Source organism: Protopterus annectens, chromosome 3.part1 (assembly GCF_019279795.1).
Source record: "Protopterus annectens isolate FY-2018-M chromosome 3.part1, PAN1.0, whole genome shotgun sequence".
Classification (NCBI taxonomy): domain Eukaryota; kingdom Metazoa; phylum Chordata; order Ceratodontiformes; family Protopteridae; genus Protopterus; species Protopterus annectens.
The window spans coordinates 25,615,460-25,639,637 of record NC_056732.1 but is presented as its reverse complement, the minus strand read 5'-3'; the positions used below and the strand labels follow the sequence as shown (position 1 = coordinate 25,639,637).

The window sequence follows — 24,178 nt, the reverse complement described above, 5'->3', positions numbered from 1 at the left end:
TGCTCAGTGCAGGTTACTGAAACCTCAAGTTTTAGAATGCTAAAATCCTACGAATTTAAGAAGGCTTCCTATATAGAAAAAGGCTTTTGCCCAGCTAACCCACTAAAGAGCAAGCACAACGGCAGTGATGCACTGTCCTGCTTTTTTCTCTTCTCTTTTTGAAGGAAAGTGCAGTTTCGAGTGCCTGGAGGATGCCACTATCAGTGCAGCCCGTTTTTCCCAGTTCAAGGCTTTCCACACTTCTCAGAGTCTTGAGTAAAAGACACTGGGTGAGCTGAGTTCCGCACAAGGTTTAGGACACAGGCTAGAGAGGAAACCAGTAAAAATAAAAAATCATTAAATACAGCCACTGGAGCTCTGCCACTCAGAACTTGTAGCAAATCAAGTTTTCTCCCCACTGTGACTTTGTGCTACAGATTTAAGGTCCTATGCAGTCTAGAAAGTCATGAATTTAACTTTTACATTGGGGCAGGAGAACTTGTGGTTACTGTAGCAATCAGGAGGCAGCATCAGGGAGAGCAGTACTTAATGTAGCAACAGAGGAGCTGAGGGGGTTGTAACTGTGAAAATCAAAGAACAGGGAAATCAGCAAATATAGGCACCCTCCTCAGAGGAACACAGACTTATACTCTCTGCAGGATAGCTGATGCTTTGGTAATATACAGTACTTCATGGCTTTGCATCATCATGCTAGTAGACTATTTTTTCTTTGTGGAGACTGTCATGAATAAGACATTCTAGGAACTGTAATCTTTAAAACACCTCAGAACGTAGGATACACTGGTAGTAGATATGTTTGCCAGTTTCAGACAACCAATAATCTGATATTGTTAATCCTCATTCATTCCTTACGTATGGGTATCGGTTCCGACCTTGGAACCGAGCCGGCCATCTTCCAAGCTCGCGTCAGCTGCAAACTCTTGAGCTAAAACTCCTACCCAGAATTCCCCTCTCCCTGTTACCCCAGATTTTGTTTGCCGGGTCGCCATTCGGTCGTGTCAAGCTACTTCTCTTGAGCTAAGTATAATATTTTGTTGTCATACTAGTCTAAAACAACTTTTTGTCTCAGAAAAGTTTCTAAATTGTTTTCTCTTACCTTATCGCATTTAGCGACTATCCCTTCTTAAAATTTTTAATCTTTTTTCAGTCTTTTTTACCGCGAGGTATTTTCTTCTATACCATCGTTGGTCGACCCCTTTCTTCATTACCTTCGTATTTCTTGTACCATTGCTGGTATTCTTTCTGATTTCCTTCTTTTTTATCATGGATAAAAAAGATAGTCCAGGATTTAAGAGATGTTCAGATTGTGGACATAAATTACCTACTTCAGATGCACATTCTCTGTGTGTCTATTGCTTGGGTGTGCCTCATTTATCAGTTGATCCGCCTTGTGGAATTTGTAAGAACTTCTCTAACAGGACATTGATAGAGAGGAAAAATAAATTGTTGCTGAAGGGGCTACTCAAATCTCCCTTTTCAGAGGCTAGTGGGTCGGAGGCTTCAACCCCTCCAAGATTCCATAAGAAAAAGACTGATGATCATTCAAAGGCCAAATCTCTTCCTTCGTCCCTGGCTGGGGACTCCCACCAACAGAGACCCAAGAGACCTCTCTACCGGCACCAACTATCCATTCGGCGCAGATGCTCTGATCAGCTCTGATGACTTACCCAGTACCGATAACTCAGTTATTGACACCAATTTTTTTCAGTCCCAGCCTCGGCACCGACCTTATTGTCGGTGCAGACCATGACTTCAGCACCGATGATTTCTTTGGTGCAGACACCTGTAGTGTTTTCAGTGCAGACTGGTGAGGTGGGCACCGAGCTTGTCCCATCTGTGGATAGACCTGACTCTCCCTCAGCCGTGTCCGTGAAATCCACTAGAAGCTTCTCTGAACACGACGTGTTGCGTCTTGTGGATCAAGTGCTTTTAGCCAGAGTTATCCCACCTCCCAGGACCTATTCTTCCTTGGGAGGTGATCACCCTTTGCCAAAGACCCCTACTTATTCTCCTCCTTCATTGCCTTTGAAGCCCATTGATATAGCACAGTCTTCCCCCTCTATGGTTCCCTTTATGGACCTCACTAAGGAACCACAGTTGCCTTTGTGGCAGGAGAGTTTTGCTATGACCCAGGATGTCAGCTGTGGCGTACGTAATTTGGTGTTTCACAGCCATCCAGGGACTACGAGTCGGCAGGCTGAGCCACTTAGGGAAGGGGTGACCCCTGTCCTGGACACTCACCCCTCTTCAGGTGGACCAGCCTTCCAACTAATGGAGAAGGCTTTGCCGACTGCTGGCGATACTGGGCTGTCAATCTCCCCGCCCTCCTCTGTACCGCAATGTACACAAGTTGCTCCTAGAGGACATCAGGCGCAAGGGCCTCAGGATATACTCCCACAGGAAACCCCTTTTGCGTTGTCTTCCCCAGCTTCTCCCTCTACGGAAGTTCATCGGAAAAGCTCATGCAAGAGGAAGCACATGGACTCCACAGAGGAGTCCCTTACTGAAGACACAGACTTTGATGATGGGGAAGGGTCCCCTTGCTCACCCTCTGAGGTATCCTTTGGTGATATTCTCGAAATCCTTAAACAGAGAGGTGACTGGCAGCCCTCTAACCCGACCTCTGAAGAGTCTGTGTTCCTGCAGGCCTTTTGTGCCCGGCCCCTACCTCCTGGGTGACTCCACCTGCCGACGAACTGGTCCGGCTCGTTGTGCAGCGTACGTGGAAGGCTCCTGACACCGTTGAGGCCATTCCCCGAAGGCCAGATAAAATTTTGTCCCCTCCTGCTACTGACCCCCATTGGTCCAAAGATCTTCCTGTAGATGCTCTGGTGGTGGCGGCCGCAACCAAGAAGGACCTGGTGGAAGAAGAAAGCCAGACTGTCCATCCGCCCAACAAAGAGTCATGGGCTCTGGACAGAATAGGGAAGCGTACTTTTGCATCAGCGACCTTTGTTATCAGGTCCCTGAATTATATGGCACACTTTACCAGGCTTCAAAGGGACTTAGTATCTGAGCTCTCTGAAACTTTGGCTGGTGCCATGTCTGATGAGGTCCGTGACAAAGTGGCCTCTCAGCTGGCTGCCATTGAATCAATGTCAAACTCCTCCATGCGTCTGATATCTTACGCATCAGAAGGAGCAGCTAGAGCGGTGAGTTCAGGCATTGTTTTGAGACGGCACGCCTGGATGCGCTTATGCAATTTTGCGGAACCCTTCAAGGCGTCCTTTCTCAACACTCCCATCGAAGCCTCTTCATTGTTTGGACCCAAGGTTAAAAGCACACTGGCTAGATATGAACAGGATGGTAAGACCCTTTCTGCCGTGGGTGTCCGTTATTCTTCCCCTCAACGTGCTTTCTCCAGAAACCAGAAGAGTTGGAAGATATGGTACAAAAAGTGTCAGGGTCCTTTCCATGACACACAGGCCGAGTTCTCCCCTAGATGCAGAGGGAGAAACTCACAGGGAAGACGTCCTTTTTGGGACAGAAAGGGTCCGTGTAACCAGGATTCCAGGGACTCCTTTCCTGGTCAGTCCTGCCAGCGCTCCCGAAGAGTGGCCCAACTCCTTTCCTCTGGAGGTGGTTGGGGGTCGTTTCTCCTTGTACCCTTCTGCCTGGCTAACCATCACCACCGACTGTTGGGTACAAAGGATAATAACCAGAGGTTACCATATTCCTTTCGATCTTTGTTCTGCCCCCCCAACAAACTTACCCGAAGTTCCACCCAGTCAAAGGGAAGAAGCAGCACTAGAGATAGCAAAGCTGCTAAGAAAAAGAGTCATCCAAATAGTCCCTCCAGAACAGATAGGATTCAGATTCTACTCGACTATTTTTGGTGCCAAAGAAAAGCAGGGATTTGGATCTCAGTGTATTGAACAAGTTTGTAAGAGTACAAAAGTTACGGATGGTCACAATACAGTCTATCCTCCCGCTTTTGGAAAAAGACGATTGGATGTGCTCGATAGATCTTCAAGATGCGTACTACCACATAAAAGTGGACAGGCCATCAAGAAGATTTCTGCGCTTCCGTGCGGGAGGCAGTCACTACCAGTTCAGAGTACTGCCCTTCGGACTCTCTACAGCCCCAAGAGTGTTCACAAAGTGCATGGCAGTTGTCATAGCTCACTTGCGACTGCAAGGATTCCAGGTGTTTCCATACCTAGACAGCTGGCTCATTTACGCCCCCACCAGACATCTACTGGAAGAAGCCCTGGCATACTCTCTCATCGCTGCAGAAAGGCTAGGCATAACCATAAACTGGCAAAAATCCAATCTCACCCCATCTCAGTCCACAGAATTCATAGGGGTCATATTGGATACAAAGAATTGCAGAGCATCCATTCCAGAGCACAGAATTCTAAGGATGAAGCAACAACTGATCCCAATCCTTTCAAGGGAAAAATCCACAGCTCACTCTGTCCTACAACTGTTTGGTTCCATGGCAGCCTCCATCACCATAGTCCCCCTGGCCAGGTTTCACATGAGGCTTCTACAATGGCTACTGCTCACCCAATGGTATCCTTTTCAGTATCCTTTTTCAGCCAAGATTCAAGTAACTCACAGGTGCAAACAGGATTTAAATTGGTGGATGATCCACAACCCATCACAGTGATCTCGCCCCTTCTCCCCCCAGCAACCCAGGGCTACAGTGACCACGGACGCCTCCCTGATGGGGTGGGGGGGGCTACGTCAGGTCAGACAGTCCAAGGCATTTGGTCTGAACTGGAGGCCCAACTGCATATGAATGTTCTAGAGCTGAGGGCGGTGCTTCTGACATTGCAAGCATTCCATCCCCTGCTGCCGCCTGGGACTATTGCGATACAATCAGACAAAATGGCGGTGGTCTGGTACATCAACAAACAGGGTGGAACCAAATCGTACCCCTTTTGTCGAGGGGCCATGAGGATATGGCAATGGGCGATGGCTACCAACCGTTTTCTTCTAGCAACGCACATTCCCGGGAGATCCAACGTGATAGCAGACAGACTCAGCAGGTGCATTCTACAACCTTACGAGTGGTCCCTGAATCCCTTGATAGTGGCGGAGATCTTCCACCGCTGGGGCTGTCCTTGCTGCAACCTCTTTGCATCCCCGACCAACTACAAATGCAGCAACTACTTCGCCCTGATTCCACCTCCGGGACAGTCACCCAGGGACGCTCTAGTCCATGATTGGCCCTCTGGTCTTCTTTATGCATTTTCTGAAGAAAGCCCGTTGGGTGAAGAGCAAGGGGATCCTCATTGCACCATATTGGCCTAGTCAGATTTGGTTCCTCTTCCTTTGACCTCACTTGCTAGATGGATTCTCCATCCAATGGCGGGGTTGATCTCCCACCCGCAGAATCTGATTCTTCCCAACTTGGACAGCCTGAAGTTCACAGCTTGGCTCCTCCAATTCCCTTGATTGCCAGGCAGAATGATCTTTCTTTACCAGTATGGGACATTCTTATTGCATTTCGTAAGCTTTCCACTAGAATTACTTATCTAAGCAAGTGGAAAAGATTTACCTGTTGGCTGAAAGAAAAGCAAGAAGATCCTTTTTCAGCACCAGTGTCGATAGTACTAGAGTATCTAGCCGATCTATTTCAATCGGGTCTATCGGCCTCTACCATTAGAGATCATTTGGCTGCAATAGCCAATTTTCATGAGGGTGTCCAAGACTCCTCTCTTCTGTCACACAAATTATGCAAGACCTTCATAAAAGATGTGAATCATCTGAAGCCCCCTTTTAGAGAACCTATTCAACCATGGGACCTGTCATTAGTTCTACAAGCTCTGACAATGCCACCTTTCGAACCAGCTTCTTCATGTGACCTCAGATATTTGTCATGGAAAACCTTGTTTTTGGTCGCCATTACTTCTGCCAGACATATGTCTGAGCTTCAAGCCTTATGCATCAAGAGTCCATACTTGATTTTTCATAGAGATAGAGTGTCCTTGAGAACTAATCCTTCCTTTCTGCCAAAAGTGATCTCTGAAATGTCCATTAATCAGACCATTGAATTGCCAGTTTTCTTCCCCAATCATTCAAACACAGGAGAGTATTACCTACATACCCTAGATATTCACAGGCAAATTTGCTTCTACTTGAACAGGACTAAGGCCTCTCGTAAATCAGACCAGTTATTTTTGGCCTATTCTGGACCTAGATTAGGATGTGCTGTTGCTAAGGTCACATTGGCTAGATGGTTGAAAGACCTTGTGACCTTCATTTATACACAACATAATATTCCATTGCCGACTACCATCAAGAATCATTTGACAAGGTCGGTGGCAACTTCTGCTGCCTTCCATGCCAGAGCTTCTTTACATGATATCTGTGCAGCTTCAACTTGGGCTACGCCTCATACCTTCATCAATCATTACAAATTGGATTTGGCCTCCAGGGAAAGAACATCTTTTGGTTCTGTGGTGCTCAGGAATGTCCTTCCATGAGAGCCTCCCAGGAATAGAGGTAGCTGGGGACTCTGTCCCATATGTAAGGAATGAACGAGGATTAACAATATCAGATAAAGAAGTTATGTCTTACCATAACGTTCCATCTGTATTGTTGATCCTCGTTCAGTCATTACGACCCTCCCTCCTTCCCCCTTCTGTGGTTTCTAGTGGATCTCACCATACGTTTTTTTTTTAGGTCATTTGACGAGAGGTAGCCTCTACCTTGTTTGACTTGCAAACTCAGTCTGAGGTAACAGGGAGAGGGGGGTTGTGGGTAAGAGTTTTAGCTCGAGAGTTTGTAGCTGACGCGAGCGTGGAAGATGGCTGGCTCGCCCATATGTAATGACTGAACAAGGATCAACAATACAGATGGAACATTATGGTAAGACATAACTTCTTTTTTTGTTTTGTCTGACTTCTGGGAAGATATTTTCATTTATGCTTACTGTTCCCAGCCTTTTTCTTGTAATCCATTAAAATTTTCTCTGGCAAGTCCACTATATATAAAGTAGTTTGCATGTGTTATGTCCTTAATATTATTATGTTTTGTTACCCATTGAGTGTATGTTGGAAAAGCTCCCTCCCCACCCATTCACAGTATTGATTATGTGATGCTGTTTAGCCCCCAGTTCTCACATTCCACTGCTAAGATGCTTATTGATGTGGGAACTAAAGGGGGAGCTGGCAGTAAAGTCAAGAGTAAGAAATTATATGAATGAGTAATTTCTGTCTCGTCCTTTTGTATGAAATTCATGTTGGTTTCCTGACTTCTCTTATTTCTGCTAAGTCCTGCCCAGATGTCTTTTGAAGTTGCACTGCTGTTCAGACTCAGCTGTATGTCTAGCCCAACCCTGAATGTACCGTTGTAAACAGCACTAATACTAATTTCCACAGCTTGGATTTCAAGGTCTGTTGTGGAAGCACTGTTATCCAGACTTATTGAGTCTTTACCTTTAGCTTGAAGATGCTTAGTAAACCAGCACAGGTATCAGGTTCTGCTTTGACCGTGTTGTCAGTTTGGAGATAGCCGCAAAATCAGCACTAGTATTCAGTGCAGAACAGTGTACAGCCTTGGGATGGTACCGCCTGAACACTGCATTGATAGCCAGGTACAGCTGTGCCTTTCCACTCGGCTTAGAACTGCACCTATAATTCAGCTTTGCTGTAGCCTGGTGATTCCTCATAAGTCTGCTGGTGTCTGGGTTTACTTTTACTGTATCTGCAGCGCTTTGTACAGATATCCAGATGCAGCAGACTGGTGATTCCTCATAAGTCTGCTGATGTCTGGGCTTATTTTTACTGTATCTGCATCGCTTTGTACTGATATCCAGATGCACCAGCCTGGTGATTCCTCATAAGACTGCTGATGTCTGGGCTTACTTGTACTGTATCTGTAGCGCTTTGTACTGATATCCAGATGCACCAGCCTGGTGATTCCTCATAAGTCTGCTGATATCTGGGCTTATTTGTACTGTATCTGCAGCGCTTTGTACTGATATCCAGATGCACCAGCCTGGTGATTCCTCATAAGACTGCTGATATCTGGGCTTACTTGTACTGTATCTGCAGTGCTTTGTACTCATATCCAGATGCACCAGCCTGGTGATTCCTCATAAGACTGCTAATGTCTGGGCTTACTTGTACTGTATCTGCAGCGCTTTGTACTGATATCCAGATGCAGCTGTGCCGGTAGCACAAGCCTGCAGATGCTTGGGCTCAGGGATGCTTGAGGATGTGTGCCCACTGAGCTTCAGCATGATGGGATGGAACGGTTTCCATTTCCAGTGTTAAAATGTCATGCAGGTGTAGCAGGAATCTGAGCTGTACTGAGCTGTCAGCTTGGATACGTTCCCACACTGATTCTTGTCATGCAGGTGTAGTGGGAATCTGAGCTGTACTGAGCTGTCAGCTTGGATATGTTCCCACACTGATTCTTGTAATGCAGGTGTAGCGGGAATCTGAGCTGTACTGAGCTGTCAGCTTGGATACGTTCCCACACTGATTCTTGTCATGCAGGTGTAACGTGAATTTGAGCTGTACTGAGCTGTCAGCTTGGATACGTTCCCACACTGATTCTTGTCATGCAGGTGTAGCGGGAATCTGAGCTGTACTGAGCTGTCAGCTTGGATACGTTGCCACACTGACTCTTGTCATGCAGGTGTAGTGGGAATCTGAGCTGTACTGAGCTGTCAGCTTGGATACGTTCCCACACTGATTCTTGTCATGCAGGTGTAGCGGGAATCTGAGCTGTACTGAGCTGTCAGCTTGGATACGTTCACTACACTGATTCTTGTTGTGCAGGTGTAGCAGGAATCTGAGCTGTACTGAGCTGTCAGCTTGGATACGTTCCTACACTGATTCTTGTCATGCAGGTGTAACGTGAATCTGAGCTGTACTGAGCTGTCAGCTTGGATACGTTCCCATACTGATTCTTGTCATGCAGGTGTAGCGGGAATCTGAGCTGTACTAATCTGTCAGGTTGGATACGTTCCCACACTGATTCTTGTCATGCAGGTGTAGCAGGAATCTGAGCTGTCAGCTTGGATACGTTCCCCACACTGATTCTTGTAATGCAGGTGTAGTGGGAATCTGAGCTGTACTGAGCTGTCAGCTTGGATACGTTCCCACACTGATTCTTGTCATGTAGGTGTAGCGGGAATCTGAGCTGTACTGAGCTGTCAGCTTGGATACGTTCCCACATTGATTCTTGTCATGCAGGTGTAGTGGGAATCTGAGCTGTACTGAGCTGTCAGCTTGGATACGTTCCCACACTGATTCTTGTCTTGCAGGTGTAGCGGGAATCTGAGCTGTACTGAGCTGTCACGTTGGATACGTTCCCACACTGATTCTTGTCATGCAGGTGTAGCAGGAATCTGAGCTGTACTGAGCTGTCAGCTTGGATACGTTCCCACACTGATTCTTGTCATGCAGGTGTAGCGGGAATCTAAGCTGTACTGAGCTGTTAGCTTGGATACGTTCCCCACATTGATTCTTGTTGACTTTTTATTTAGATGTTCATCGTGCATACAGCTGCAGTCATAACAGATGGGTTCTCCTGCCGTCAGGCGGGTCCTCGGTCGGCCGAATTCCAAAGTCTAGGTCCGGCGTCGGTTGTCGTCGCTTCTTCCCTAACGTCAGTGCGACAGGGGTATAAAAGAACCAGCCAACACCATTTTCTTCCATCTTTCTTGCCGCGCGGAGCCCGAAGCAGAAGCAGTTCGCAAGTGCCGGTCGGCCAGCTCCTGAAATTATGAAAATTTTGAAACCGAAGTCTTCTTGAAAGCTAAGTACCCGTTGAAACTTTTCTTGCCTCAGACCGATGTCAGACAAAGTTAATAATTGTATTTCATGTGGGAAGCAAATACCGCATAAGGATTTCCATTCCCTCTGTATACCTTGTTTAGGCCCAGACCACGACGTCTCAGTCTGTCGCTTTTGTGCTACATTCAACAAACGCACCATTAAGCGTCGGGCGGAGTTCGCCCAGCATTATTTTGGAAAAACATTTAACTACATTATGTCGTCGGGTACTCCGACTCCAGTTTTGTCTAAAAAACGCAAAGATAAGGACCGGCACACGAGGTCCGCGGCCTCTACCGACACCACGCCAAAGCTGACTACACATGGTCCGGTTCTCAGCGAGGCGCCTACGCAGCCCCTGACTACCGACGACACTTCATTGGCTGTGTCTGCTGTGCCCGAGGTTGCAGGCTCCTTGGCCCACACCCCGACTACAGATACCGAAGCCACTCTTGGCGTTGAACCTCAAAATGTGGACAGGTCTACCTCCACTCAAGGTGTCTTCAGACCTTCCTCTTCTTTTTCCATCAAGGCTTTCACTAAGTCTAAAGCAGCCATGCATTCTAAGAGACAAGCTACACAGGGCCCATCTCCAGGCCCCATGCCTAAAAAACAGATGCTTAAAATGGCTGAGGATTTAATTACTCTTATCAGGGGATGTTCTTCATTCCACATTGCTGCAGTCCTAACTATTGGGTAGTCCGCTGTCCAGTCGGCCTGAATACCAAAGTATATGGCTGACGTCGGTCAAGGCGCATTAGACTGACGTCAGTACGTCAGGGTACTAATGCGCATGACCGACGTCATATCCTCAGTCTTTTTTGCCGCATGGTCCGATGCAAAAGCAGTTTTGCGAGTGCAGGTTGGCGTTCTGAAAGTTTCTGAAGTCAGAGTTTCAGACCGAATCAAAGTTGGCTAAGTACCCCGTTGGGGAATATTTTGTTTTTTTCTTGCCTCAGTATTTAACCGGATGTCAGAAAAGTGAATAACTGTATTTCTTGTGGGAAACAGATACCTCATAGGGATTACCATACTTTGTGTATACCTTGTTTAGGGCCTGAGCACGACGTTGTTGGATGCCGCTCTTGTGCTAGATTTTACAAACGCACTATTAAGAGAAGGTTAGACTGTGCCAGGTTAGTTTTGGGAAGCGTTGTAATTATAAAATGCCGTCGGATGCTCCGACGCCCGCTTCGGCCAAAAAGCGCAAGGATAAAGCAGCAAAGCCTAGAGTGGAGGAACCGACAGTCCCGGACGTCGGTTCTTTAGAAGGCTCAGTGGAGCCGGAGGTTTTGCCAGGAGTTTCTTTGGAGTCTCAGGGAGAGACTTTACTGTTACAGGATGTGTCCTCTCAGGAAGTAGGCCAGGCTGAAGGGGCTTCTCAGGTGGCTGTTCTTCCCTCTCTTCCTAAGGTGGTTAGGGCCTCCCCTTCTGTTTCCAAGGCTTCTTTAAGAGGCAGGCCTAGTTTAGCTTCAGTGGGGTTTCTCCGAGTGTGTCAGGGTCTTTGCCTAAGAAGCATATGCTAAAAATGGCAGAGGATTTGATTACTATGATTAGAGGTTCTATGCCCCCTCCTGATAAGAGGCCTAGGGTGGAACCTGAGTTTGAGAGTTTTGAGCAATGTTCGAGGCTTCTGAGTCTTGGCTGAAGACTTGCAGGAGTATCCTCCTTATTCTGATTCTGATGTGGATGATTCTACTCCTTCAGCTTCGCCTCCTGAGGATTTTTCATTCTCAGAGACTCTGCATTCCATGAGGGAGCATTTTAAATGGGAAGGTCAAGATTTCTCTGATTCCAGGAAGAGGCTTAGGGAATTCTTGTTTTTACCCCAGCATAGGCCTTTAGCTATACCTCCTGTTCTGAATGTGGTAGAAGATGTTTTTGCAGAGGCTTCCCTGAATCCTGATTCTTTGCCTCCCGCCCCAGTTAAACCGGATAGGTACTATAGGGTGCCTGAGGCTCATAAGTATCTTTTTAAGAGTCCTAGGGCAGACCCGGAAACTGTCTCTCAGGGGCCTAAAGGTGTGAAGGCTTCTGTTGTTAAAAATCCTGTTCCTCCTGATAAAGAGGCAAGGGCTTTGGATAGATGGGGAAAGAAAGTGTATACTTCTTCCACTTTAGCCATGAGGGCGTTGAATTGTCAGTTCCACATGTTAAAATATCAGAATTATCTCCTTTCACAATTGAAGTCTAAGGTGGATGCTCTGGCTGAAGGTATTGAGTGTAAAGAGTTGCAGGATTTAGTTCATGTGTCTGAACAGGTGGGTAAGCATTCCTTGCAGTCTGGTTTTGATGCTGTGCAGGCCTCCTCGAGGGTGGCTGCCACTGGTTCTGTTCTTCGTAGGCACGCCTGGTTGAGAGATCAGAATTTAGCTGAGCATGTTAAGACAAGGATTTTGGATGCTCCTTTACAGTCTGATGTGTTGTTTGGTTCGCCTGTGGAAGCAGTTTTAAAGAAAATGGAGGACAAGGCTAAGTCTATGCAAACTGTTAAGGATTTTTTGCAGGTGCAGCCTCCAAAGTTTAGTAGAAATTGGCCTACTAAGGGATGGACATATCCTGCTTATGATTCCCAGTCTAGGGGTAGGTCTAGACGTGGTAGGGGCAGAGCTCAAGGTTCTTTTTGGCCTAGAACAGGGAGTTCACCTGCTCAGACTTCTGGTGAGGGCAGGGGTCAGTCCTTTCGTAAACAGACCCAATGACCTGCCTTTTCAGCTGCCAGTACATTCTCGCCTGGCAGCACCTTTGGGAGGAAGGCTGTCTCTTTTCAAAGAAAATTGGGATTTAATTACACAAGACAGATGGGTTCTGGATATCATTCACCACGGTTACAGGTTTTATTTCCATACCTTGCCTCCTTTCAAAGGCATGCCAGACATTCCTCCTCTACAAAGACAAGAGGCTCACAAGCAAATTTCTCTGTTGCTCCAAATAGGGGCCATTCAGCCAGTTCCTGTGCCAGAAAGGGGCTTAGGATTTTATTCTCGCCTGTTCCTAGTACCGAAGAAGGGGAACACGTGGAGACCAATTTTGGATTTATCTATCCTCAACACTTATCTGGACATTCCCAAGTTCAAAATGTTGACATTACAACAGCTTTTACCTCTGCTGGGCAAAGATCACTGGATGGTAACTTTAGATCTCAAGGAAGCTTACCTTCATGTGCCTATCAGACTAAGTTGCAGGAAGTATCTGCGTTTTCGAGCTGGAAATTCTCATTATCAGTTCTCTGCATTGCCCTTTGGCTTATCTACTGCCCAGAGTATTCACAAAGGTTCTGGCTCCAGTGATAGCTTACTTCAGACTAAAAGGAATTCAAATCTATCCTTACTTGGACGACTGCCTGATTCTGGCTCAAGAAAAGGAAGACCTTTTACAGCATTTGGAATATGTGATAGCAGTGCTAAGATGCCTAGGGTATTCTGTGAACGAAATAAAGTCCAGTCTAGTACCCTCTCAAGACATGTGCTTTCTGGGTGTGAGACTGAATACAGCAGCCCAGATGGCCTTTTTAACCCCGGACAAACAAAAGAATCTTTCCAGTTACTTCCATCACCTATCTCTTCAGTCCGGGCTGACTGCAAGGACAGTCCTTCAAGCCTTAGGGTTCATGGCATCTTGTATTCTGGTGCTTCCCAATGCCAAACTGCATATGAGGAAGCTGCAATGGTATCTCAAAAATGTATGGACACAGCACTGCCAGGAATTGGACACTGTCATTCAAATAATACCTTGCATTCAAAAGGAATTTTTGTGGTGGGCTCAGGAATGTCACCTAAACAAGGGACTCTCTGTGACCCGGCCAGAGGCGAGTCAGATTCTAACGACAGATGCCTCAGACATTGCTTGGGGAGCTCATCTAAATGGAAAGTGGATACAAGACAAGTGGCCTGCCAGACTACAGCATCTACATATCAACATGAAGGAGATGTTAGCAGTCCAGTTTGCATTAATGGCTTTCAAGAAGTTACTTCTTCCAGGGCAGGTGTTGATTCTAACAGACAACACAACTGTCATGTGGTACATCAACAAACAAGGGGAACACATTCTTACCCGTTGTGCAGGCAAGCAATGATTTTATGGGAGACTGCGCTCAGCTTGCAACTAACTCTTCAGGCAAGGTTTCTGCCAGGAGCACAGAACTCCTTAGCAGATGTGTTAAGCAGACAAATCATGGATCCCCACGAGTGGAAACTGGATCTTCATGTATTTCAAAATTGACAGTGTCATGGGGAACTCCAGACATAGATCTGTTCGCTTCTCCACTAAACCACCAGCTGCCAAAGTTTTGCACAAAGAGGTTTCATCACACAGCTTGGAAAGTGGATGCTCTTTCTTTCAGTTGGAAAAATCTTCATGTGTATGCCTTTCCACCTCTGCCTCTTCTCCCAAAGGTGCTCCTAAAGGTCAGACAAGACAAGCCAAGGATGATTTTAATAGCTCCAGATTGGCCTCGGCAACACTGGTACCCATTACTAAGGAGTCTGGTAAGGAAGCCTCCATGGCCTTTACCCTTGATTCCACACCTGTTGTCTCAGAGGGACGGTCACCTGCTCAATGTCAAGCTCCACTCTCTTCATCTAACAGCCTGGCATATTCTGTTTTGAAACACAGCAGGTCTCAACTTCCTCAACAAGTTTTAAATGTGATTATGGAAGCCAGAAGACCTAGTACAAGGAAAGTGTACTCAGAAAAATGGAAGAGATTTTTATTTTGGAGTGCAGCAAACAATTTGGAGATTTCTGAGCCTAATTTGAGTGTGGCTCTTCAATATCTTACTGAGTTATTGGACAAAGGTTTGTCTTTCTCTTCCATTAAGATTCATGCTGCAGCAATTTCAGCTCACTATGATTGTGATCCACCATTGTTTTCGCATCCTTTGTTCAAGCAATTTCTTAGAGGGGCAAAGAATATAAGACCCCCATAGAGCTCCTACTCCTGCTTGGGATCTCAATTTTGTGTTGGAGAAACTTACTCTACAACCTTTTGAGCCTGCGGCTACTGCTGACTTGAAATACTTGTCATGGAAGACTGCTTTTTGTTGGCCATTACTTCTGCAAGAAGGGTTTCTGAGTTGCAGGCCCTTATGGCGGTTGAGCCTTTTTTGATTTTTCATAAGGATAGGGTATCATTACGTACTAATCCTTCCTTTATGCCTAAGGTGGTTTCTAGTGTGGCTTTAAACCAAACTATTCATTTGCCTACTTTTTATGCAGATCCCCAAAATAAAGGGGAAAAGATTTTGCACACTTTAGATGTACACAGGCAATTGCGTTATTATTTAAGCAGGACTAAGGCTTTTAGGCAGTCTCAGCAGTTGTTTGTTTCTTTTGCTTTGAGTTCGCAGGGCAAGCCTGTGTCAAAACAAACTATTTCTAGGTGGATTGGGTTTTGCATTGCATTTTGTTATTCCCATCATGGCAAGGAGATTCCAGCTGGGATTAGGCCTCATTCCACTAGGGCTACTGCCACTTCAACAGCATTTCTAAGGGGTGGCAACTAAGGATATTTTGGAGGCAGCTACTTGGAGTTCAGTGCATACTTTCTCTAAGCATTATCACCTTCCTCTCTACTCTAAGTCTAGGGCTGGTTTTGCCACAGCTATTTTGCAAGGCTTGTTGTCAGCTCCTGTTTCCTTATGATTTGCCAGCCTCCCTTACCTCTGCTTTGGGATTCTACCCAATAGTTAGGACTGCAGCAATGTGGAATGAAGAACATAGTACAGTTTTGTACCTACCATAAATGTAGATGTTCGAGGATCCACATTGCTGCAGTCCAATACCCTCCCTCCTTCCCTCTGTGTTTAGGGGTGGTTGTGTAGGTGAGGTTATATTCTGGTACTTTTGTATATATTGTACATATTTTTGATGCAGGTATGTTTGGAGTTTTTTGGTATTGGCCTTGTCTTTTTAGGGTCTTCTGACATCTGGGGCAAGAAAAGACTGAGGATATGACGTCGGTTATGCGCATTAGTACCCTGACGTACTGACGTCAGTCTAATGCGCCTTGCCCGACGTCAGCCATATACTTTGGTATTCGGGCCGACTGGACAGCGGACTACCCAATAGTTAGGACTGCAGCAATGTGGATCCTCGAACATCTACATTTATGGTAGGTACAAAACTGTACTTTCTCAACCCCCACCGGACAAAAGGCCCAGAGTGGAGGAAGAATTCCCCTCCTCTGATTAGGGCTGCATTATTTCAGAGCACTCTGATGATCAGGAACATTCTTACTCCCCTTTTGAAGACTCTGATGCAGAGGAGTCCATTCCTTCTGTATCCCCCCCCAGAAGATTACTCATTTGGGGAAAATTTGCATACCTTAAGGGAACACTTCCACTGGGAAGGCCAAGATTATTCAGATTCCAAGAAAAGGCTTAGGGAATTTCTCTTGCTACCTCAGCACAGGCCTCTGGCTATACCTCCTGTCTTGGACATCCTAGATGAGGTTTACTCGGAGGCCTGCCTTAACCCGGATTCTCTGCCTCCAGCCCCAGTCAAGCCTGACAGGTACTACAGGGTGCCTGACTCACACCAATTTCTATACAAAAGCCATGCTGCTGACCCAGAAACCATCTCACAGGGCCCCAAGGGAATTAAGGCCTCCATTGCTAAAAATCCATTACCTTCTGAGAGAGATTCCAGATCCTTAGAAAGGCGGGGAAAAAAGGTATATACCTCGGCTACCTTAACCGTGAGGGCCTTAAACTGTCAGTTCCATATGCTAAAATATCAACAGTTTTTGTTATCACAATTGAAAAGTAAAATGTCACAACCTGAACAACCAGACTTGAAGGAGTTGCAGGATTTGATGCATAGTGCAGAACAAGTGGGTAAGCATACCTTACAATGCGGTTTTGATGCTCTAGAGGCCTCATGTAGAGCTGCTGTTACAGGATCAGTTGTACGTAGACATGCCTGGCTCAAAGAACAAACCTTGCCTGATCATGTCAAAGCTAAATTACTAGATGCTCCTCTACAAAAGGATGTATTATTTGGTGCTAATGCTGAGGAGGTATTAAGGAAAATGGAGGAAAAGGCTAAATCAATGCAAACTGTGAAAGATTTTCTACAGGTACAACCCCCACGTTTCAGTAGAAATTGGCCTTCCAAAAATTGGTCCTTTCCAGCCACGGACAGACCCCAAAAAGGTAGATAGAGGCGCCCAAGGGGCAGAGGACAATCTCAAGGATCATTTAGAGGCAGACAATGGCAAGCACCTACACAAAGAGGTGGTGAGGATAGTTCACAGCCATTCAGAAAGCAAGCCCAATGACTTTCCCCTTTGCATGCCAAGCAAGACTCAAATGGCAGCCCCCTTAGGAGGAAAACTGGCATTATTTTCAAAAAAATTGGCATATTGTCACAAAAGACAAATGGATCCTGGACATTATAAACAGAGGCTACAGATTCCATTTTCACACCCTTCCAAAAATGAGAGGCATGCCAAACCTGCCACACAATCAAAGGGCAGAGACACAAAGGCAAATTACAGATCTCATAGAGATGAAAGCTATTCAAGAGGTACCGGCCTTGCTAACAAGGTCAAGGTTTTATTCCAGACTATTCCTGGTACCAAGGAAGGGAAAAGATTGGAGACCTATTTTGGACCTATCCATCCTAAACACATTTCTACTCGTACCAAAATTCAAGTTGCTCACTCTACAGCAGCTTCTTCCCATGCTGGGCAAGGAGTCTTGGCTGGTAACATTGGACCTCAAGGAGGCATACCTGCATGTCCCAATCAGACAAAATTGCAGAAGATACCTCAGATTTCTTGCAGGTTCAACTGATTATCAATTCTCTGCATTGCCCTTTGGCTTATCTACTGCGCCCAGAGTATTCACAAAATGCCTGGCATCAGTAATTGCCTACTGCAGACTTCAAGGGATACAAATATACCCCTATTTGGACGACTGCCTGATCCAAGCGGACAGCAAGCACATTCTTCTGAAACATCTGGCTTATGTAATAATGTTGTTGAACTCTCTGGGATACACAGTCAACAAAGAGAAATCAAGGCTAATACCCTCTCGGAAGACAATTTTCCTGGGTGCCAACTTGGACACAAACACCCAGATGGCCTACCTCATACCAGAGAAGCAGGGGCAACTAACTCAATACTTCAGAGCACTAGCAAATTGCACCAGGCTGACTGCAAGGAAAATCCTGCAGGCTCTGGGATTTATGGCATCTTGCATCTTACTAATCCCATGTGCAAAGCTGCATATGAGGAAACTTCAATGGTACCTGAAAAACCTATGGTCTCAACACAGCCACAGTTTGGAAACAATAATACCACTAATTCCATGTCTACAAAAGGAATTTCTGTGGTGGGCTCAAGCATGCCAAACAAACACAGGTCTTCCATTCAGCAAGCCTCAAGCAAATCAAGTCATCACAACAGACCCTCGGACTACGCCTGGGGCACATGACAGATTGGTGCATTCAGGGCAAATGGTCCCAAAAGAAAAGCACCTTCACATCAATCAAAAGGAAATGCTAGCAGTAATAAATGCTATTATAGCTTTCAAAGACCTTCTGCAACCAGGTCAACTATTGATAAGAACGGACAACACCACAGTTATGTGGTACATAAACAAACAGGGAGGAACACATTCATACCCGCTATGCAGACTGGCCATGTCACTTTGGAACATGGCCATGGACTTACAAATCGAACTACAAGCACAGTACTTGCCAGGCAAGGAAAACACGCTGGCAGACAACCTAAGCAGAAATATGACAGATCCACACGAATGGAAGTTGCATCCAAAAGTTTTTACAGAAATAATCCAAGCATGTGGAAGGCCAGACATAGATCTCTTTGCCTCCCACAAAAATCACCAATTGACAAAATTCTGCTCAAGGATTTTCCATCCAAAGGCCTGGAGAGTGGACGCTCTCTCTTTCAGTTGGACATCAATGACAGTTTATGCCTTCCCACCTCTTCCTCTGCTGCCCAAAGTTCTATTGAAAACCAGAGCAGACAGACCAAAGATGATTCTCATTGCTGCAGACTGGCCAAGACAACACTGGTACCCACTCCTGAGGAGCCTGACACATTCCCCACCATGGACCCTGCCTCTAATGCCTCTTCTCCTGACTCAGCACAGCTTCAAAACTCTTCACAGCCAGCTAAAACACTCAATCTAGCTGCATGGAAGATTCCTTAGCATCACAACAGACCCTACTCTCCAAGGAGGTGCAGGATGTCATTTTGGAGGCCAGAAGGCCATCAACTAGAAAAGCTTACTCCACAAAATGGAAACGGTTTTGTATCTTGAATGAGAAAAAGGGCCAGGATCCTGGAAAACTGAATTTACCTCAAATACTACAGTATCTAGCTGAGCTGCTAAGCAGTGGACTTTCATTCTCCTCCATCAAAATCCATGCCTCAGCCATTTCTGCAGAATACAACACTGATCCACCCTTATTCTCTCACCCTCTCTTAAGACAGTTCCTCAGAGGGGCTAAGAATCTAAGACCCCCAAGGAAACAACCAATACCTGCTTGGGATCTCAATTTAATTCTGGAAAAACTGAACTTGCCTCCCTTTGAGCCAGCTGCCTCATCAGATTTGCAATATTTGTCCTGGAAAACAGCTTTCCTTCTGGCTATTACCTCAGCTCGTAGAGTTTCAGAACTACAAGCTCTCATGGCTGTGCAGCCTTTTATCATCTTCCATCAGGACAGAGTTTCCTTACGAACCAACCCGTCCTTTATGCCTAAAGTGGTATCCAGGGTAGCTTTGAATCAGGCCATACACTTACCTACCTTTTATCCTAATCCTCAAAACAAAGGGGAGAGATTATTACATTCCTTGGACATCCACAGACAACTGCGTTATTATTTGGACAGAACAAAGCCTTTCAGAAAATCAGAACAGCTCTTTGTGTCCTATGCTGTAGGAGCTCAAGGAAAGCCAATTTCCAAACAGACAATCTCAAAATGGATAGCCCACTGCATACGATTTTGCTATTCTTTTCATGGCAAAACTGTACCTACAGGCATCAGATCTCACTCCACAAGGGCCACAGCTACCTCTGCAGCTTTCCTCAGAGGAGTTCCTACCAAAGATATCTTGGAAGCAGCCACTTGGAGTTCTGTGCATACCTTCTCCAAGCACTACCACCTACCATTATACTCCAAAACTAGAGCAGGCTTTGCCACTGCAGTCTTGCAGGGCATCCTGGCTCCTCCTAGTTCCACCTAGTGCCTACCACCCCTTTCTTAGCTTTGGGATTCTACCCATCTGTTATGACTGCAGCTGTATGCACGATGAACATAGTACAGTTTTGTACCTACCATAAATGTAGATGTTCGAGTGCTAATACAGCTGCAGTCCAGGTTTCCCTCCCTCCTTCCCCTCTTGGGACAGGCCTATTGGCTAACACCTCCTCATACAACCGTATTGGGGTATTCATTTATGGTGTATTTGCTTGCAACTACTGTATTTTGATTATATTGCATTGCCTTATTACACAAATTTATGTATTGCCTTCCTTCTGGGGGCACCTGACATCCGGGGCAAGAAAAACTGAAGAAAATGGCGTCGGCTGGTTCTTTTATACCCCTGTCGCACTGACATCAGGGAAGAAACGACGACAACCGACGCCGGACCTAGACTTTGGAATTCGGCCGACCGAGGACCCGCCTGACGGCAGGAGAACCCATCTGTTATGACTGCAGCTGTATTAGCACTCAAACATCTACATTTATGGCAGGTACAAAACTGTACTTTTGCCTGCTTGTTTATTTGTATGCTTCTATGTAATTTTCATAACAAATAACCCTTTGTCTTCTTTTTCCTCTTTTTGGTTTCTGTTCTGCTGAGAAGTGAAAAACTAAATGCACCATCACTGTTTACTGGCCAGTCTTTAGCTATCCTTACTTGTGCATGCTAGATAGTTTTAGTAGCATCAGCATTAACTTAGGTTTCGCAGAACTTTGCTTCTTAGTTCTGGGTCATGTTACTCTTGTCTTCATGCACCTTTGTAATTGAAAGGTAGAACTGTTTTGGCATACCATAAATATGAGTAAGTCATCTCCATTAATCAGTTTTAGTTAACATTGCTTCACATATTCTTATGATCCATATGTGTGAGGTCTGCATCATGCATGCCCCTGGAAAACATCGCTCCATTTTCTTCAAGATAATGTATTGTAGAAGTATCAACCTTTTATTCTGTTAAGTAACTCAACTTGTTCTATGTGTAAGCATCATATTTTAGAAGCTGCTGTGGCTGCAGTTTTGTATTTTTTTTTTAATTTCTTGTTCCAAAAGCAAATGCCACTCTCTTAGCACTGGAATTTTAATTATAAAATAGTTAACCTTTTTTCTTAATATGTTATGAACACAATGAGCAAGATGTGGATATGTCACATTGCTTTTTCCCTCCATTGTAAAAATGTTTCAGTTTCTCCAGTCGATGCAGGTATTAAGTGTAGTGAGGTGTTGCTCTGTATGGAAAGCACCTCCAGTTTTTCCACAACTTGCTGTGAATAACATTTTTGTCACAGTACAGAGCGAATGCACCTGATCAGATTTTAGAGAAATGTCTGACTGAGTTGTATTTTCAAAAGGTTTCTCAGTACTTTTGGTCAGGGTACTGTTTGAAACACTCTAGAATCATCTTGTTTGTAAGTTTAATGATAGTCATTTTGATTATTTTACTATAGCAAAAATTCTATCATTTTTTTATGAATGAATTGACATAATTCTGATTTTCTAAATGTTTCATTGCTTAACAGCTTGTGATGACAATTGCACTGGAGTCCTCCTTGATGACTTGGATAGTTTGCATCTGTCTATTTCATCCATTAACCTGACTGGAATTAGGCCAGCACCCTATGGTCTCCTTTTTGCCTTGGGAAATACAACACGTCACCTGAAGGTAAGAAAACTTGCTCTGTCATGTGGCCTGGAACAGCTGGTGTGAATGGTAACTCTGTCGTGCAAGAAAGCTTTATGTTGCGCTATTCCCACAATTTTATTTTGAATATCATGTGTAACTTAAATCTTCCTGTGTCGTCCATCAAAAGAAGCAGTTTTTGCCTAGTGTGTCCTGTCTGGTTTAGAAATGTATACAAAAACAAAGAAATAATTATTTTCTTTTAGAAAAAAGTGGCATGGGAAGTGGAACCAGAAACATTTCCAAAAATGAAGTTATAAATCTCACTCCTCTTCTGCTTTTCACTACATATTTGTAGTGAGCATGACATAATGGTGACAGCCTTTAATCTCTGATTCAGTTATTTATTTATGTTGCTTTTTTTTTCAGTTAATCAGTGGAATTCAGAGAGGGCTGTCTGACTGTCCTGTGGTATGGTGATTGTTAATCTAATCATATCCCTAGAATACCAGATGTTCTTCGTGTTTCACTGTTGCACTCATCACATTTGGGTTATCTGCTTGCAGTAGCCCTCAGTCGGCTTGATTAACAAAGTCTTGGGTCCTGCGTTGGTTGCTGTCTCTTCTTCCGTGACGTCAGGTTGTCAGGGGTATAAAACATGCAGCCGTCGCCATTACACCAGTCTTTTTTGCCGTGCGGTGCCCGAAGCAGAAGCATTTCGCAAGTGCCGGCCGACTTCTGACATTTTCGTTTTCGAGTTTCAGAACCGAAGTCTTCAACTAAAAGCTAAGCACCCCGTTGGGGAAACCTTTTCTTGTTCTTAACAGATGTCAGTTTTTGTGTCTTTCGGCTTTTCCCGGTTAGAGATCGCCACAGCGGAACTCCGGTCCGCTAATGATTGGCAGTAGATTTTTACATACTGGCTTGCCGGGCCTAACGCACAATCTTCAACGAAGGAACACCCATTCACGCATGTCGCTACACAGAAGACTCTCTAACTGAGAATCGAACGGGCAACGTCTAACTGTGAGGTGACAACACTACCGCAGCACCACCACCGCAGTAAAAGTAAATAATTGCATTACTTCTGGAAGGCAAATACCTCACAAAGATTTTCATTCGTACTGTATTCCTTGTCTAGACCCTGACCACGACATACGTCATTGTCGGTTTTGTGCCTTATTTAAACCACGAGCTATCCGTCTTCGGTATATTTACGCTTCTAAATATTTTGGTGCTCGGTTCAGTTATCCTGATATGTCTTCAGTCAGCCATCTGACTACCGACATTCTGAAAAAACGCAAAGATAAAGACAGAGACAGGCCGCCTAGGTCCAAAGCTGCCGACAACACTTCTCCTAAGCCAGTCGCCAGTTCGCCGGTACTCAGTGAGGTGCTTTCGCAGCCCCATGATACCTGCTACTTCTGATTCACAGGCCTCTACTGAGTCCCATTTGGAGTCCGGTGTGCCGCGAGATGCTTCAACTGTAGAAACTGCGGATGTCTCTACCTTGGATGGGTCCGGAGCCGCTGTGCAGGCACCGGCTTCTGAGGGTGTATTCAGGCCTACTGACGTGCGTGTTAAACCAACGCCATCTTCTTCTTCAAGGCCTAAATCTCTAACCATGTCTAGAAAACTGACGCCCGGCCTCTCTGCCTAAAAAACAAATGATAAGAATGGCTGAAGACCTTATTACTTTAATCAGGGGAAGTCAGCCTTCCCCCTCTAAGAGACCTAGGACTGAGTTTGTTTATGATATTTCTGACCAGGATTCTGAATTTTCTGTTTCCCCTGATGTCCAGGATTTACCCTTATCTTCCTGTGAGGATTCTGATGCTGAGGACTCTATTCCCTCTGCTTCCCCCCCAGAGGATTTCTCTTTTGGTGAAACCTTGCATACTCTCAGGGAGCATTTTCGTTGGGAAAGTCAGGATTTCTCTGATTCTAAAAAGAGGCTTAGGGATTTCTTACTCCTGCCCCAACACAGCCTTTTAGCCATACCTCCTGTACTAGACATTGTTGATGATGCATTTGCAGAATCTAGCTTGGCCCCTGACTCTTTACCTCCTGCTCCCAGAAAACCTGATAGATATTACCGGGTCGCTGACTCTTAAGTTCCTTTTTAAAAATCCTACTGCAGATCCTGAGACCATTTCACAGGGGCCCAAGGGCATTAAAGCTACTACTGCCAAAAATCCTACCCCCTCTGATAGAGACTGCAGGGCGCTTAATAGATGGGGTAAGAAGGTATACACTTATGCAACTTTGGCCAGTTTCTGCCAGTTTCATATGTTAAAGTATCAGCAGCATATTACTGGATTGCTTAAACAGAAAATTATGTTGATTCCTGATTGTGCTGAAAATAATGATTTACGGGATTTATTGCATTCAACTGAACAAGTTGGAAAACGTACTTTGCAATGTGGTTTTGATTCCCTAGAGGCATCTTGCAGGGCTGCTGTAACTGGGTCTGTACTTAGAAGGCATGCTTGTCTTAAGGAGCAATCCCTACCAGATCATTTTAAAGCAAAATTACTGGATGCTCCCCTAAACCAGGACCACCTGTTTGGCAACAAGGCAAAAG

The 24,178-nt window shown here is 45.3% G+C and overlaps 1 protein-coding gene across 1 annotated transcript in view; it reads left to right on the top strand.

Annotated features, from left to right (window-relative positions):
- The window catches only part of LAMA1 (laminin subunit alpha 1), a 3,417,884-nt gene that overhangs the window by 1,772,344 nt on the left and 1,621,362 nt on the right, over positions 1 to 24,178 (top strand). The window contains exon 26 of the mRNA XM_044066516.1: positions 21,494 to 21,636. Coding sequence (XP_043922451.1) covers positions 21,494 to 21,636 — 143 coding nt within the window. The remainder of the gene's footprint in view (positions 1 to 21,493; positions 21,637 to 24,178) is intronic.